The sequence below is a fragment of the Epinephelus lanceolatus genome, chromosome 12 (genome assembly GCF_041903045.1).
Source record: "Epinephelus lanceolatus isolate andai-2023 chromosome 12, ASM4190304v1, whole genome shotgun sequence".
NCBI lineage: Eukaryota > Metazoa > Chordata > Actinopteri > Perciformes > Serranidae > Epinephelus > Epinephelus lanceolatus.
In genome coordinates, this window is record NC_135745.1 from 39,742,117 (window position 1) to 39,759,771 (window position 17,655).

Sequence of the window (17,655 nt, forward strand, 5' to 3'; positions counted from 1 at the left end):
AGTGTTGCCAAAAGAGATAAAGTGAATAATACTGATGATGTTTTTAGTATCCAATGTGCCTCTGTTACAACATTGCTGGCTGCTTTGTTTAGCATGATGGTGTTAATTGATAGGCATTCTGTGAAATGTTTATCTACATGTGTTAAGCTGACGAGAGAGAGTTTTTTGCAGACTCCGCTGAAGAAGACATCAGTGTTTGGGATCAGTGAGACGCTCCTTTTTTTAGAACCATGAAATTTTACCTTAGATGACACTCACGATGTGTTCACTTTGATTAGATCTTTTCACATGTTCCTCAGTTTGCATCTTCTCTTTAGTTTTATTGGGAAGCACCCAGCCTGGATATCAAATTGTTATGGATATTTTTATCTCAGTGGGTATGCTTGTAAAATCCGAGCTGATTTGTAAAAGATAATCATTTGATTAGTTCTGCCTGAATAGTATGAAATAACTCAGCCGAGACAGTGGTACCACTGCTTACTCCTGTTTCTTATCTTGAGCACTTTAGAGCTGCTGAGATGGTTTAAAAGAATGAATGTTGTAATGATATATTATATATCACCACTAAGATTTACTGTGGTATATGGAAAGGGTCTTTCCACAATTTATCTATGCATATACAGGTCGTCATAAATAACTGGTAGTGCTGCTCTGTTTGGAGAAGAAGGATCGCCCTGATAGCGCTGTTTCATTACAAGCAAACCTCACCAGAGTTTATCTGCCATGAAAGCAGCTTAGCATCTGATGAAACAGTGTTTGTTCTAGGAGAGAGATATATTTTTGTCCATAGAATGTACAACACTGTTTTTTTTAATTATTCCCCCAAAAAAGATCCTTTAAGTATTTTCAGTAGTTTCATATTGGATCAAATGACCATGTGTAATGTGACACTCATAGTGACGCACCTACAGACAGTTATCAACGTTTCTTTCCTTCTCATTTTAGCATCTTTCAGCTCATTGTTTTGATTTTACAGCCTGCAGCTTAACTATTTTGGTTCAGTCTCACGGCCCTCATCAGCCTCATTTCCAGCAGCTGTTAGCAACTACCTGATGGAAATAACTATTGAATTATGGACAAAATTTTGACAAAGCATTTCTATTTTATCCTCCTGAGACCCGAACTTTTGTTTGGTATGCATTTTTAATTTCTCCTAGCTATTTGGGATCAGCAGGACCCAATAAGTATAAAAAACTTAACAGTGTCAACAATAACAAAGTCCCAATGTCTTAAAACGAGTACTTCCTAATTAAAAGCATCTTATCTTTTTACTGTTGCTAAAATCGGTCAATTTTGTTGTCATATCAAACTACAAACATTATTAATCATAAATAAACAAGTTTAAACTATAAAATGTTTAAACTTTTGTAACTTTTGTAAACTTTATCAGCTGCAGACTGACTCTGCAGAGATGGCCGCCATCTTGTTTTTACATGGATTAGTATATCTAGGTTTCACTACTATGGAAGCGTATTGCATTCACTTGACAAATTAAAAAACAAAAATCTGTTTTATTGAGTCATTTTTTCTGTTTATCGGAGTATTTTTTTATTTTTCTGTTTTTCTGTGTAATTTTTTCTGTTTTTCGTGGTAATTTTTTATTCTGTTTTTTGTGGTAATTTTTTTTCTTTTTTTTTTTTTCAGAGCGTTTTTTTTCTGAGTTAAAAGAACAATAGTAAGGTGCCTGCGTAAAGTCGACAAACTAATGGTAACACCATCTATATGACTTAAAGACAAGAGTGTCTCCCAGTGTCTCAAATCCAAAACAAAGTAAAACTGGATTAAACTAAACAAGTGCTTCATGTTTGCTTCTATTATATTGAGCTCTCAAGAAAGGAATGAAAGCATCTGTTGTTCTATTGCTCTCTTAACTCAGAAAAAATTACACTGAAAAACAAAAAAACCCCACAAAAAACAGAAACAAAATTACCACAAAAAAAACAGAAAAAAATACACTGAAAAACAGAAAAACAGAAAAAAATTACTTAATAAAACATTTTTTTTTATTTGTCAAGTGAATGCAATACGCTTCCGTACACCACCACTAGATGGGACAAAAAAGTGTTCACTAACGAGGACTACAGGTCTAATATAAGTAGAATTTAGCATAAGGTCAAGTAAACCCAAACTGTGAAGTCCTCATATGAGCACAGGAGGTTAACTAGCATAGCATTTGTAGCACTGGTTAGCAACCAGGAAACCAACAGACCAATGACATGCGTTGAATCATCTTACGTGATGCTACTCAGCTACTCAGATCTGTGCATTCCAGTAAGCATTGTGACCTGAGTGTGTGAAATACACACAAGAGAGAGAGACGAAAGACAACAGTCAGGGAAATAAGAGAGTCAAAGAAAAGTAGACAATGAAAACAGAGCTTCTTATCAAGAATGGACAGACTACTACATGTGCATTCTTCTGATAAGCAGTTAAAAACCAGCATGTCTCATCATGTGTTACGAAACTGTGACAATTACTAAAAGCGGCAATGTAAAGCGTCACTATGAGACAAAGCACAAAGCATTTTTTTGAGCAAATACTCTCACTCCAATTCAAACTGAGATGAACAAAAAATGTTTTTTTTATGTGTCACTGAATCACTGACTCATAACCCATGTGAGATATTAGTAGGGGTGTGTGTGTCCCTGTTCAAATCATGCTGGCTGCAAAAAGTTGGGATTGAATGGAGACACGCTGGAGTGGAGAGCAGTAAATTATGTGAACCACTGTAAAAACAGAAGAAGTAATATTACCACTCTGGTCTCCCCCTAAATCACAGGAAAATGGTTGCTCCCAGCTGTGTTAACACCTCTACTGCTTACATGCATGCTGAACCTGGTGGCTCGCATTAGTATGCCAAGTCATTCACCCTAACAGAACATGAGTGTGACAGCTTGATGGTCAAAAAATGTTATCATTAATGATTTAAATGAAACATGTACATGTAGTGTTTGTGATCTTTGGACTGGAGAGATGTTTGGACGGATATGCACTTCCATATAAATCAATGAAAACAATTTCTTCTCTCCCTGAACACTGTTCCAGCTGTTACAGGGAATGTAAATAAACACATCAAATCAAATTGGCCTCACGGGGGAGTTTAGTGCTAATACCGTATCATTATCCCTTTTGGATTAAAGCCAGAGATGAGCTCGCCGACAGTACGAAGTCCATCCTTATCAGTTGGCACACTAAATTTTATTATTCTATAAACTTGTTTTCATGGCAGAGAAGTTAATGTTATCCGAAAGCATCCAGGATGGCAGCTCGCCATAAAGTCCTAATAAAGTCTCGTGTTATCTGAGAGGAAAAAAAGGTTTTATTGGGAGACAGCTCCACTTTACAGGACACTGTTATTCTACAACGTGTGAAGCCATTGTAAAATAATTACATATTTGACCCATAACTGAGGGCAAATATTGTGTGTCATTTGTGCCATTAGTTCATCAATCAAAGCTTCGATGATGTCAGATTTCTGATCAATCTCACATCACAGTTTTCCTGTTCACAGCGATCAATGTTCAGCAGCAATCCACAGAGCTGCTCCTCTGTGCCAAAATCCCAATGTGTTTAGTCATAAAGGTCTCCTTGGTGATCTCGCCACAGAGATGCGTAAAACATGATATGGTCTCCGAAGCGGGAAAGAAGTCTATAATGTTGGAGCTGTTGTCATGGCATCAGAGACCCCCGACTAAGCCTTTCAGAAATGTTTTTGTATAGGTTCTGTTGAGGTGGGGGACACAGGCGAGGGCCTTTACAATGGTAATAAATAGGCAAAGAGCCACATGTAACAACTGAGGGGAACTGATCCTTCTCATAAAAGGCCCCCTGTGTGTTTGTGAGTCTGCTGGTCTTCAGAGGATAGAGTGGAAATATAAATCTCAGACATATGTAAGCATCAGCCCAGGACCAAATTGCAGAGGCTGGTTGGGTGCACTTTATATCAAAGAAACTTGTTACCAAACAAAAATAGTTGTTTACATCTGAAGTGCATCTTAAAATTCAACACAGTTGTCTCATTTGGAAACTAAAGGAAGCTGCATTTCATCTAGCGAGCTCAAAATCTCCTCAAAGACTAATCGGTTAATGTGTAAAGTTTACGAACCCACTACAGATAAGAGTCTTTGATGCTCTCGCGGCGATATTGTAAAACAATCCGAGGGTGTTGGCAAAGTTATTTGTGGCACTGAGGAGGTTTGAACTCCTTCCCTTCACTGAGATGAAGTAGAAACACAACCCAGGTGTTGGCATGAGCTTATTACATTGATTTATTCACACAGCTGTTACACCAAAATCAATTTCGTGAGCTGCTCAGTTTGCCTCAAGGCACTCACAAGCTGACGTGCTGCCAGATTCGCTCATCAATGGTGAGGAGGGGCATAGAAAATGTACTACTGTTCCTCTGTCACGAGACACGTGCTGAATAAGAGGATATCCTATGATGGTTGTTGCAAAAATAAACAGTTTCACCTTATAACTCGCTAATTGCATTCCCACTGTGGAAGTCAGATAAGCCAAAAACCATTAAAGCGACATTAGACCTGCTAATGCTTCCTCTCCTGAGCAACCACACCAAACATTACACCTTGGATATTTTATAAACAAATAAAATGACGCAGAGGCAGCATGGAATTTGGGATGTCATAACTCACCTGTCTTTTCTAACAATATCTGGACGTAGCGCTCTTTCACCACATTGGCATTGTTGAGAAAAAGTGATCAATCATGAAATGAACAAGCTTAAAAATAGCCTGTTAATGCAACCTGCCTGAGAATCTGAAGGAATTTATGCACACTTTTCTGATCGTGACATTTAAATATAGCAACAATGAGAGGCTAATTTGATGCTCTTTATTTTAAATGCTTAATGTTGGTTACATAACTGAGTATCCAGTCTGCAGCTCACCAGCGCACTGACCCGGACACACTGCAGTCTCATGATTGTGATTTGCTAAGAAGCTGCTCACCGGTGATGATTTCAGAGTGTGTGTAGGGGTGTGAGAGGAGTGTGTATCTGGAGGTTTTCACATCATAACATTCAAGCACATGGTGAGGAATAAGAGTCCTAGCCAATCATTTAATTTGTCTCTTTTGTCTCTGTCAGCTTGCAGCTAAATTCCTCTCCATGTCAGAGTGAGGTCATCGTGAAGAATGACCTCTCTATTATCAACCTTACCATCAAGTGTTTTTTTTGTTTTTGTTTCTGTTGTTGCCCTCACAAAATGTTTAATCTTTTGTTTTTCTGTCAGAGGAAATGATGCAAGCTGAGATGTGTTTTTGTTTTGCTGTGACGACTTTTTTCCTTTGGACACAAAATACCTTGTGAGCAAACTGTAATTAGATAAGTTTGAGCAATTAGTAAAATGAGTTCCTGACTGTCACAGGTGGTTTCACGGGTCACTGGATTTTCCACGTTGTCCGTGGCCCCCCACCTTTAACCCATCGGCCTGTTTGTTCAGCCCACAGTTTTCCCGACAAACACTCGGAGCACGATTTGATTTCATCTGTCTGTTTTTTAAGCACATTGTACCACTTTGAATTGCTGTGGGAGAAACGGTGTGGCAGGAAAGAGAGATTGATGTCTCAAAGTGATAAAGTGGGCCAAAACATGATGACTCTTTCTTGTCAAGCTTTAACAAAATTTGTTTTGTTATTCATTGTGATCCGACAATTACGACCGTGAAAAATGGCTTGAAGCAGATCCAATATTTGGAATGGCATTTCCTAAACTACAATTCATTCATCATGTACCGCTTTCAGTCACGACTCAGGAGATCATTTATCTGTGTGCATCTGTCTCTTGCAGAAAAATTACAAACAAGAACAAGAGCTAATGAGACATCAACATAAATAAAGAACTTAGCTAACAAGCAATAATAATAGATAAACAATAAGAGCAAATTTCATCTTCTTTTTTATATTATTTTATTATATTTTATTTCATTTTATTTCATTTACAGCATGTTGATTCCATAGATGAGGGCCCTCTTCCTATGTAGATATAAAGTGCAAAAACACGATTCATATTTTCATTTCATTTTAATTTATTTTATTTTATTTTATCTTATTTTTATTTTATTTTATTTTAATTTTATTTTCATTTTTATTTTTATTTTTATTTTTATTTTTATTTTTATTTTATTTTACTTCATTTATTTTGTATAGTGCCCCAGACGGCTTTTGCCTTTTCATTTTCTCTTACTCTTATTCACTCCTATAATGGAGGACCTAATCGGCCATCTATGTCGTCTGCAGAAACAATCACCACTTCTCTTTTGGATAGTGTTTTTACATATTTAGCACATTTTCTTTAACACATTTCTCCGTGTTTAACTTTCTTTTCTGTTGTTGCACAAATAGTGATATTGTATTAATAGATATGTGAGCTATTTAAATTAACTGGTGCACTCTTGCATAACTCCATCCTCACACAGCCTCACCTCCACCCAGCACTACATTTCAGCAGCTATCAGCTGGCAGCAGATTAAAAATTTTGCAGCATTGAAGCAAACAGCAATGTCCTGGAAAACAGCACCATTTCTATACAACCATTTTCGTTTTGAATAAGAAGCAGTTCCACTTGAGTACACCTCACTTTCCGGAAAATGAAAAACGATTTTCCAAAAAGTCGGAGAGAGTTTCAATTTGCTGTTCTTTACAACTTTTTAATCAATATACAGACTTTTGCTGCCTTTGTACAATAATTTATGGCTGTATGTACAATCTGCGTGCATGGTTGGATCTTTGAGTCTTAATAGGAGCAACCTCTGTGCGTAGTATGCGTCACCTTTGAACCTAAATACCAAACCAACTCATGTGATAATGAGGCCAACATGATCTTGACCTTCCCTTGACATCTGCTTTCTGCTGTTGTTATGGTTCCATTAGCTGGAAATTTAAAAGGTTTTCTTTTTTCTGAACATTTATTTAAACTCTTACATAAATTACTCACACACAGCTTCTCAGTGTGTTTATACTTTGTGTGTTTTTAAGCATTCTCCGCATTCCTCTACTCCGAGCACCTCACAAGTGGCGTCTCTCCACAAGCTCCAGCAAAGGGATGGTGCAGAGAAAATATCAAAAGCCTAAGTGCTCGAGGAGACTGATAGCATCCAGAGATTATCTATTGAACGGTAAACTGTGAAATATTTGTGCAAACACTTATTATATCTGAGTTTGTGGGTTCTGGTGTGTAATGTGGCACTTCAGGCCACACCTGATGGTTGTTGATGTTCATGTTTTGCACTACAAAACTGAGACGATAAGCATGAAAATTACAATAGCAAAGTTTGTAATGTTCATGTGAATGGTTCACTTGAGTCAAACTGTTGTTATGTTGTATTTCTGTTTTCTCCAGCATTGTTTTGGTCACACTTAGCTTCAGATTGAAGTAATGATAAAATGAGTATTGGAATTATAGAAATGAAATTCACTTTTTATGGTTGAAATAAAGTTGAATATAATAGGTACAGGGCTAGAATACAATTGATTGATTGCGTTTTTATTTTATAAGACTTAGCTAACTCACACTTCTACATGAACCATATATAAATAATGCACATAGCCACAGCGATGTCACCCTTTGGTTTGTGCACTGCCGTTTCAACACTCAGCTGTCACCATCTTAGTTTTTTGGAGCCAGAAGTGACGATATTTGGACAAGAGGGTGGAGCTGTGGAGGAGTGGGGGTGGATCTGACTCACAGACTGTGGCGACGCCTCACAGACAGCCTGTCACTCAAGCGGCCCCACCCTTGATTATGCATAACTTTGAGCCTTATTAAAATGTAAACAGGTGAGTGATACAAAAATGTACTTCTCGTACAGTTGGCATTTCAACCATGGATGTATAAAGAGAACTGGATACAGTGTTGGAGACGAAACCCGTTCTTTATGAACGTTGCTCAGTGGTGAATGAAGCCAAAAAGCTTGACTTCCATGGTTTTAAATGACCTTATATTATCTTTGACACTGTGGGCCCCGTAGAGCAAGAACACCAGATACTTACAGCAGCCAAGCAGCTAACTTCAGGTTCAGCCCTCCACTAACTGAATAGGGATAAAATGATTGCATCGTGCAGCTCTTCCAGACTTTCGAAATGCTATCGGACCTAATGGATCAAATCCAGATAATGAAACTAGTCATTTCAGTCATGTATCCACTGATTTACAGATTTCTTTTTCACAATGTAAGTCAATGGGAAAAAGGCTCTTTGGGCCCCAGAGCATCACGTGATGGACTCAGACCTTGTAATTCTATATTAGGTCACTATTAACAACCAACCGCCCAGGGTACCATGGAAGTTCCATGACCAAATGTCAATATACAACCAGGTCTGAGTGAGAATGTGCTGTCGAAACCCAGCACTGTTCCCGGGGGCTTAATTTTATCATGGATGTCAATGGGGATTTACTTGCTTCTGGAGCCAGCTTGATCAAACTGCAGTTTTTGGTACTTCCATGGTGGCTTAATGTTTCAGCTCAGGAAGTTGCTGCTTGACATAAACACATATATGCTTTTTTTCAGCAGGACAGTAAAGTGCCTTCGTCAAAGGAAACATGATTTGTGTTTTTGCACTTCTGGGGTTGTCTTGATTTTCAGAGAGATAATCTTGGTTACCACAGGTTTTAGCTGCTTGAAATTAAAATTAAGTTTCCATAACCTAGCTCATGACAAAGCTGCAGAAACTTACACCAGTGCTGTCACAGATGAGTCCCAGCCGCTCCCTGAATATATTAAAGCGTACTGTAAGTTACACACTACATTATGTAAGCACACACTTGACATTTTCCAACTTAAATCAGATCCATATTCTCTGACATTGTTGGTATGACCTCAGATGCTGAGTGTTGCCAGCATCTGCCTGATCACTTTTAGATAGCTCGCTTTGCAAATCTGCACAAAATTCATTTCATTCTTTATAAATTCATATCAGAAAATTCAACTGAAGTCGGGTTGCACATAAAAGACTTAATCAGATGTGACTGATGAAATGTGAAGTATGCCGATTAATAAATCATTTATTAGCTCTTTTATCAGCCATCAAGTTTTCTCTTTTAAACATTAGCGAGTCATTACCTTTAAACCTTCTCTCCACTGCTGTCAGGTCACCCTGGCGCACACTGGAGCACATCGCTTTTAAAGGGACTGAGAGGAGTTGTTTGATTGACAGATTATCTTATGGCTCTAAATCCCAGCTCTTTTTGACTGTGCTGTTTGTGTACTGCATTGCAAACGTTCACCCCTCCAGCATACACGCACTTTATTCAGTGTTTCCATTATAACACCATATTCCTTGACCTGGTCCTCAGGCTACACCTGTCCTGGAACTTTTTGCTCCAGTGCCACTCCTGCACGCTAGATCCAATGAAGGAGTCATGAACATGTGTAGCACTTAACTGCATCAAGTATGCAGGAAAGGACCTGGAACGAAATGTGCACAAAACAAATTTTATCTCAAGAGCTGATCTGAGAAATGTTCCTCTATCCAACCACATCGACCTCTGCAGGTCAGGATTTCACTCTAACATGAATGTCCATGTTTCCAGTTTGAGTGTCGCTGCAAGTAACAGATAAGAGGCAGCTCACTTATGAATCTGTGGCAAAATAGGGTTCGAATTATTGTAGAGTTTATTTACCTTAATCTAATTTCTTGCACTATTTAATTCCCGGCATGCTCCAGTCAGGCCAAACAACAATATGGACTATTTTTTGTTTGTTTGTGTTTTTGTTTTTTTCCCCCCAGTTTGTTTGTTATTTACTACATTTTTACATAACGTCTTCGCTCACAGTGGAGGAAAGTTTAAGTGATGCCAAAAATAAAATTCCGTTTTCCGTCTTCTATTTTGTCGCAGTAATAAAATGCTTCCTGTTGGTTACCACACATCCTTCCGGACATTAACTTACTATCAAAAAATCAGGTAAAACACGGGTCACTGTGGAAGTCAGACTATCAGCTCCAGCCGTTCTCACAGTAACCACATGCACTGTGTAATCATCTATAGACTCATCTGCTGTTCGTCAGGCTCTGCTGGATCAGTGCTATCATTAGCACGCTCGTGTTAGCACTGCCATGTTAGCATTGACTTCTCTTGCATTAATATTGATGCTATCTCAAAGTGCAGACTGATATATGAAAGAAATGTGTAGAGCAACTATACTAATTAAAGGAGCAGTGTGTACGATTTCTTCTCCTGGTTGGAATTCCATCAGTGTCAGTTGTTGAGGAGGTTGATACCAGAAGCCGAATTATCCACAGAGGTCTCTTCATCTCCAAAACAATGGACTTGGTGATTAAACAGGCCAGGCCACACGCGCAGCACCTGCTAATGCGTGCTCACCTTTTTTCTCTGATTACTGAAGATACAGACTTTCAGGAGATTTTTAACAGGAGCCAAATTATCCACAGAGGTCAGTGACTCTCTAAAACAAACAGACCCTGTGATCTAAAACACAGAGTTAAAGGAAATGGCCACTTTAGAATGAAAACACAGACAGTACTTACTGACCCTCATGCCGACAAGAAGTCCAGTGTGGTTTTTTAATCCACAAAACTCGTTCGGGGTATCAGAGGATAACAGCTAGCCGGAATAACAGCTACACTTGAAGTGCATGGAACCCACATTTTGAAAATGTAATAAAACTCTGCTAATGCATTTCAAAAACATCAGAACAGCTCGAAAAGACTTGAATTGAATTGACTTGAAAAGACATAATTTACTCCACTTTTATAGCATCATTTCTCACCGTGGTCAGTTAGCCTGCCCGAGACTAGCTGATGGCTAGTGGTGGTGCTAGTTATCGAGTCTCGCGCGTGCTATAAAAGTGGAGTAAATTATGTCTTTTCAAGTCAATTTTGCATGCCGCGGCTTCAGGGCACTTGGATTACGACGGACGAGCCATTCTGACGTTTTTGATCTGTGCACTTCAAGTGTAGCTGTTATTCCGGCTAGCCGCTATCCTCCGATACCCTGAACGAGTTTTGTGGATTAAAAAACTACACTGGACTTCTTGTCGGCATGAGGGTCGGTAAGTACTGTCTGTATTTGCATCCATTTCCTGCCGTTTCTTGTTTTAAAAAAAATGAGTGTTTTTCCAATGCTGTTGTTGCGCAGGGGCTTCTAAATATCATGGTCGATGCGAAAACATGAGTGGCCCTTGTGCCATCATTTAGTGTGTGCATTCTGGGCTACTGTAGAAACACGGCGGTACAGCATGGCGATTTCTGTAGATGAGGGCCCTCTTCCTATGTAGATATAAAGGGCTCATTTGAAAGAAACAAAAACACAATGATTTATATTTTTAGGAGATTATACACTAAAGAAAACATACTTATTATATTCAATTTCTGCCTGTGTATCTCCCTAAATCATACTGGACCTGTAAATATAATTTAGTTGCACATTTTAATTTTCTGCTTTTTAATGTTGTAATTCCTCAGTATTCTATGATACTGTATTTTTGTACTCACTACTACACTATTACTACATTGGGTTGAAAGCTATACCTGGTCGTTACTCTGCAGAGAGCAAATTTCTCTTTTATCCTGGAATGTAAAATGGCCCCTAAATGGGCCCTAAATGCTTCTTTCATGAACCCAAGAGACTTAAGTGTGCCTGCTAATAACTGAGTGTGCTGCGGTATATCTTACATATGTATTACGTGCTGGACTAAAGAGGATATGTCATCATTCCTTACTGAAAAATGGCCCTTATCTACATCCTTTTCCTGGGCAGCAAAGCGCCCCACAGGAATATTTAAGACAAAAAAAAAAGGAATGAGTTGTAGGTGTGTCCTGGTTACAAATTTGATGTGATAAAATGTGCAGTCAAAACAGGTATTTTTATGCATACAACCCTTTGCTTTTTACAACCGTAATGTTGTAATCTCAACTGATGACACAGTACTGATCTAAATGCCATTAGTCATTGTGGGTTAGGGGCATGTTCCATGGAACTGCAAGATATAACGTAGGCTTAAGCAATAGTGTCACTGTCCCCGTCACTCTCAGCCCTCAGGAATGTGACGAATATGAGCCCACTGAGCTCGTAAGAGTACAAGCTGGCACAGTTAATAATTAAAAGGTCATACAGTTGTTTAAGGACAGAAACCTTCATCTCATCTCTCATCTGGCTTTGATGCTGCTTAGAAAAACAACCTGTCCTGTAATGATAGAATTAGTCACAACTGCATGAATATTAAACAGGTATTGTAAATCCTTCAGGCTACATGATGCTGTAGCTGCATTACATCAGTGGAAATAATGTGTTGCAGTAACACAGTTATTTTTTTCTAACTTGAATCGAATCAGACACTTTATATGGTCAGAAAGTAAAAATAACAGTAATATGTTGTTAAACCAGAGCACACAGAGACTTGCAAACATCCACAGTAGCAGCAAAGTCAATTCCATGACATATTTTGCAGTGGCCTGGCTGCTGTTTGTTGACACACCCCCTCGTGTTGGGAACCAGGTGCAACAGGCAGCTCATTTTCTCAAAGTTGATGTTTCACCCTGCTCCGACTTTTTTTCCTCTACAAAACACCCAATAATTATTTAGCAAACATGCATTCAGATAATGAGTTATTGTTGCTTCACCTATGAGAAATGTGTATCAAAACTAAATTATCTAAAGAAAATAAACATGTTTTCTGTAATCTAGTGCTACACGTGGTTGCTAAAATCTGTCTCATTTAGTTGTCCTCTTGAATATATTCCAGTTTAAGCTAAAAAAAAAATGACTCAACTTTTATATTGATTCTCTCTCTGTCTCAAAACAGTGTATGTTAGAGCTGGTATGTGACAGTATTTTGGGTGGTCTTGTAAAAGTTTCAAAACCTTGTCTGTGGAGGAGAGGGTGAGACCTGAAATGACTATTTGGGAGTTGTCTGGCTCCCCTCTGGCTCTCCCTTATATGCTGCCAGTAACCCATGATGTGATTAACAGTCCACAGAAGCACAAGACACACTTATGCAAACTCTCTACAGCTGAAGCACAAACATAAATGGAACAAATTAAAATTAAAGTGCTTATAAATTATCTGTATTTAAAGCAAAAATATGTTTTTTCAACCAAAATGACACAATCAAAGGCTCTGTAGTGAAATATAAATGCATGCATGTGTTGAAACTTTGCCTTTGGATACAGCTATTTGAGGAACCAGTTCAATTACTCACAAAAGTCCAAAGACCAGAAAGTGGTGCACAGGGAGGTACTGGGAGAGGGGCCGGAGGACAGGGAGAGGAGGAGGGACGATAAGGGAGCAGAGGGAGGGAAGTGAGAGACCAGTCTTTTGGATTTCTCATTAATTCAGTGTGGCCCTCTCTTTCAGTTTTTTTTAAAGCCCGCCCACTGACTATTATCAGCCCAGGCCTTATATATGCAGCCTGCCGCTGTTGTTTGTGAGTACACACACTTTACAGAGCTCGGACCCACAGCCGGACAGCCACACTCCCGCCACCATGAGAGAGTTCAAGAGCAAGGATTTCTGGAGGGCTGTTCTGGCCGAGCTGGTTGGCATGACCCTTTTCATTTTCCTCAGCCTCTCCGCAGCTATTGGGAACACAAACAACACCAATCCAGACCAGGAGGTGAAGGTATCGCTGACCTTTGGACTGGCCATCGCCACGCTGGCCCAGAGTTTAGGCCACATCAGTGGAGCCCACCTGAATCCTGCAGTCACCCTTGGGATGCTTGCCAGTTGCCAGATCAGCGTGTTCAAGGCGATCATGTACATTGTGGCACAGATGCTGGGTTCAGCCCTGGCCAGTGGCATTGTGTATGGAACACGTCCAAGTACCACTGCTACACTGGGCCTCAACTCTGTGAGTACATTTCATATAACTGCTGTTGACAGAACATGTGATAAATGTGCTTTAAAACTGGGAGCTGTAAAACATCCCAGATTACTGCAACATCATGCGTGCATTTAAAGTGCATTTGTAGTTTAAATCTGAAACTTTGTGAGGATGTGAGCACTTCATTTGGCACTGTTTGTGTTGTTCTTTGGACATCCTGTCATTGCTTATTATTGAAAAGTGATGACACATGATTAAAGCACACCTCTCTGCAACAGCTGACAGAATCTGCAAATGAAAAAATGCAATGTCAACTCCTTGACATTTCTCCTCAGCTGTTTGGGTAAAGCTGAAGTTTTGCATATTGAAACGCAAAAAAAAAATGCTCCTCTTTAACCTTTAATCTGTAACGTGTGACAGCAGCTGTGTTCTTACCCAAAAGCTTGTGAGTGTCTCGGCATGATATCTGCTCACTGTGGAGAAACCGCACTGCCCCCCATACGAGGTGCACCACAGCTAAATTACTCTTAATAACAATGATCAGGTTTTCCACAGATGAAAAAGGAATAAGCAATGTGGCACTTTGGAGCCTCTGCCAAATTGCTGTCAGACTTGCAGGGCGATGCCAGCGGCTGCTAAATAGGAAGTGGTCATGACGGGAAACTCTCCATCTAACTGACACACACTGACAAACTGTTGTTTTGGATTCCTTTCTTACTCTCACAGCTCAGCGGTGTCACTCCCAGCCAAGGCGTGGGCATAGAGCTCCTGGCAACCTTCCAGCTGGTGCTGTGTGTCATTGCAGTCACTGATAAAAGGCGGCGTGATGTCACCGGTTCAGCACCCTTGGCCATTGGCCTCTCAGTCTGCCTGGGACACTTGGCAGCTGTAAGTTGCACCTTACAACCATCTTCAAAACTGTATAATGTTAGGATTAGGCACAGTGCATGTGAGCAATGTAGACCACCAGGCCATGTAGCTGAAGATATCCTCTTATGCTGTCTCTTTGCTGTTGATTACAGATCAGCTACACAGGCTGCGGCATCAACCCCGCTCGCTCCTTTGGTCCAGCTTTGATCCTGAACGACTTCACGAACCACTGGGTAAGTCAGACACAGAAGCGCACAAGCTCTTCACGCATGCTTCACATTTTTCTGCATGCATATTACATGTCAAGCTTAAATAATCCAATAACTCCACAACAGACGGATGACTCCATTACCCGTGAATCCTGCTTCACAAGTTAATCAGTGATAGCTATTGTTTTACAATTAGCACGGCTGTGATGTCGACACAAGTAAACCTTTTGAACTTGGATCACTGTGTTGTATCTTGCTGTGATGACAATGACAGGTGTTGACCAGTGCAGATCCAGAGATTGATCAGAGTTATTCATTGCAGGTGTACTGGGTGGGGCCGATGTGCGGTGGTGTAGCAGCAGCCCTCATATACGATTTCCTGCTCTCTCCCAAATTTGATGACTTTCCCGAGCGCATGAAGGTCCTGGTCAGTGGCCCAGTGGGTGACTACGAAGTTAACGGAGGCAACGACACTACGACTGTGGAGATGACGTCAAAATAGTCCCACACAGCCCCGACCACTTAGTTTCATTGTATATGCTCCTGTAAAAAAAAAAAATCTTTTGAATTTAGTGTAGTATGTCAGAGTTTGTGTGCTATTTTTTTAAAATGCCAATGAGGATTGTGGTAACGGGTCACTTAGTGTCTCTTTCTAATTCACTCCTTTGTTCGACCCCCACACACAAGCCGCTCAAGCATATAAGTCAGTGTGTGAGTTGAATCTTGACAGAGCAGTGTGCTGAGATGTTTTCCCATATCAGTATTCTATGATGAGCCATGTTTTTGTATACTCTATGTGCCTATATCACTTTTTATTTCATATGGATAATGTATTTTGTGTACCCTCTTGAAATGTCTCTCACTTTTTTAAGTAAATAAAACACTTGTTGTTAACAGCTGCTAAATCATGGGCTTCCTTATTGAATAAATGTTCATAATCTCATGCTGTAGATTACACTGGTCAGCATTAACCAATCAGGCATACAACCCCTTATGACTGAACACAGGAAAACAAGCATACTTCAGAAAAAGAATGGCAAGGGAAAAGCACTAAATCTCATGCATGGAAAGACTTTTGCTGGAAAAATGTAGTTTGATTTTTCACTCCTCTTATGACAGCACACTGTGACGATGGAAGTGCTCTGTGCTGGAGGAACTGTCAAACTGCAAACCACTATCATGTGTTTTAGGAATGCCAAAAAATAATATTGGAAAGAAATACACAGGGCAATACAATCCATCTTCACTATGCATATACCATTGGATTTCAAAGCTATTTTCTCTACTGTGTTCTCTTAGATGTTGCACTGAAACATGCAATTTGTGGAGCCAAACTGCTGCAAGCATTTTATTTACTTTGTTAGTAGTTGTTAGTTGTTATATCCCTGTTTCCATAGCCATCCTTTGGGACTGGACAGAAATAGAATATGAGTCAATAGAAAAAAACTTTAAATATAGAAAATAACCCATTACATTGTAAAATCTGTTTTATCAAATCAAATTAGATTCATCAGATTCATCCATGGCCAGATTAACCTTTATGGGGGCCCCAGAGACAAACTTAGCCGTTGGGCCTCTTCCTCTGGAGCAGTGATCACAAACTGGTGGCCTGCGGGTCACATACACCCCGACAAACCTTCCCATCCGGTCAACAGTATATCAGTGAATTAAAAAATATATAAGGAGGAATCTGGTATCTGGTTTTTAGGATATGTAGCTTTTTTCTGTCCCATCTTGAAGCAACCCCAAAAACAAATCAGCCCCATTTATGTGCGCCCCACCCGCAAGTATTAAATATGTTATAAATCCATCTGTCAGCGTATTATGGAAGCCTAATAGTGATGAAACATAATGTGACAAAGCAGCGCTCTGAGTGAGTTATTAACTGCCTAACTCACTCAGATGCTATGTGCAATAATGCACCTTCAGCTTTCTCTAACCCTCTCTCTGTCATTCCTCGTTTAACTCAGTGGAGTGGAGTATTTTTTTTTTTTTTTTTTTTTTTGCTTTGTCTTATTCAATTTAATTCAATGTATTTTATTTTATTGTATTGAATGACAGTGTCTGCTTAAAAAAAACTCTGTCAATAGAAATTAATTAAAAAAAAACTTCAACTATAGAGAATATCCCATTACACTGTAAAATCTGTTTTATCAAATCAAATTAGATTCATCAGATTCATCCATGGCATTAACCTTTTTGGGGGCCCCAGAGCCAAAATTAACCGTTGGGCCTTTTCCTGTGGCGTTTTTGAAGCCTCCGGAGCAGTGATCACAAACTGGTACCCTGTGGGTTACATTCAGCCTGACAAACCTTCCCATCTGGCCAGCAGTATATCAGTGAATTAAAAATATATATATAAGGAGGAATCTGGTATCTGGTTTTTAGAGTATCAAGTATTTTTATCCCATATTGAAGCAACCCCAAAACAAATCAGATGGAAAATAAATCTCATTTATGTGCGCCCCACCCAAAAGTTTTAAAGATGTTATAAATATATCTGTCAGCGTATTATGGAAGCCTAATAGTGATGAAAGATAATTTGACAAATCAGCGCTCTGAGTGAGTTATTAATTGCCTAACTCACTCAAACGCTATGTGCAATAATGCGCCTTCAACTTTCTCTAACCCCCTCTCTGTCATTCCTCGTTTAACTCAGTGGAGTGGATGGATTCAAAGGTCTTTTCATATTTTAATTTAATTTTTTTATTTTATTTTATTTTGTCTTGTTTTATTTTATTTTATCTTATATTATTTTATTTTATTTTGTCTTATTTTAT

General features: G+C 39.3%; 1 protein-coding gene across 1 annotated transcript; it reads left to right on the forward strand.

The window, feature by feature from the left end:
* The first annotated feature begins 13,386 nt into the window (after positions 1–13,386).
* LOC117272248 (aquaporin FA-CHIP-like) lies at positions 13,387–15,780 on the forward strand. The gene is made up of 4 exons (XM_033651060.2): positions 13,387–13,823; positions 14,523–14,684; positions 14,819–14,899; positions 15,198–15,780. The coding sequence occupies exons 1-4, from the start codon at positions 13,461–13,463 to the stop codon at positions 15,375–15,377; spliced, it is 786 nt and encodes a 261-aa protein (XP_033506951.1). The 5' UTR covers positions 13,387–13,460; the 3' UTR covers positions 15,378–15,780.
* The last annotated feature ends 1,875 nt before the right edge of the window (positions 15,781–17,655 follow it).

Excerpts from the sequence above, each read along its gene's own strand:
- LOC117272248 (XM_033651060.2), top strand. The coding sequence starts at position 13,461 with ATGAGAGAGTTCAAGAGCAAGGATTTCTGGAGGGCTGTTCTGGCCGAG. Across the intron at positions 13,824-14,522 it reads CTACACTGGGCCTCAACTCT|CTCAGCGGTGTCACTCCCAG; the intron begins GTGAGTACATTT and ends TTACTCTCACAG. Across the intron at positions 14,685-14,818 it reads GCCTGGGACACTTGGCAGCT|ATCAGCTACACAGGCTGCGG; the intron begins GTAAGTTGCACC and ends TGTTGATTACAG.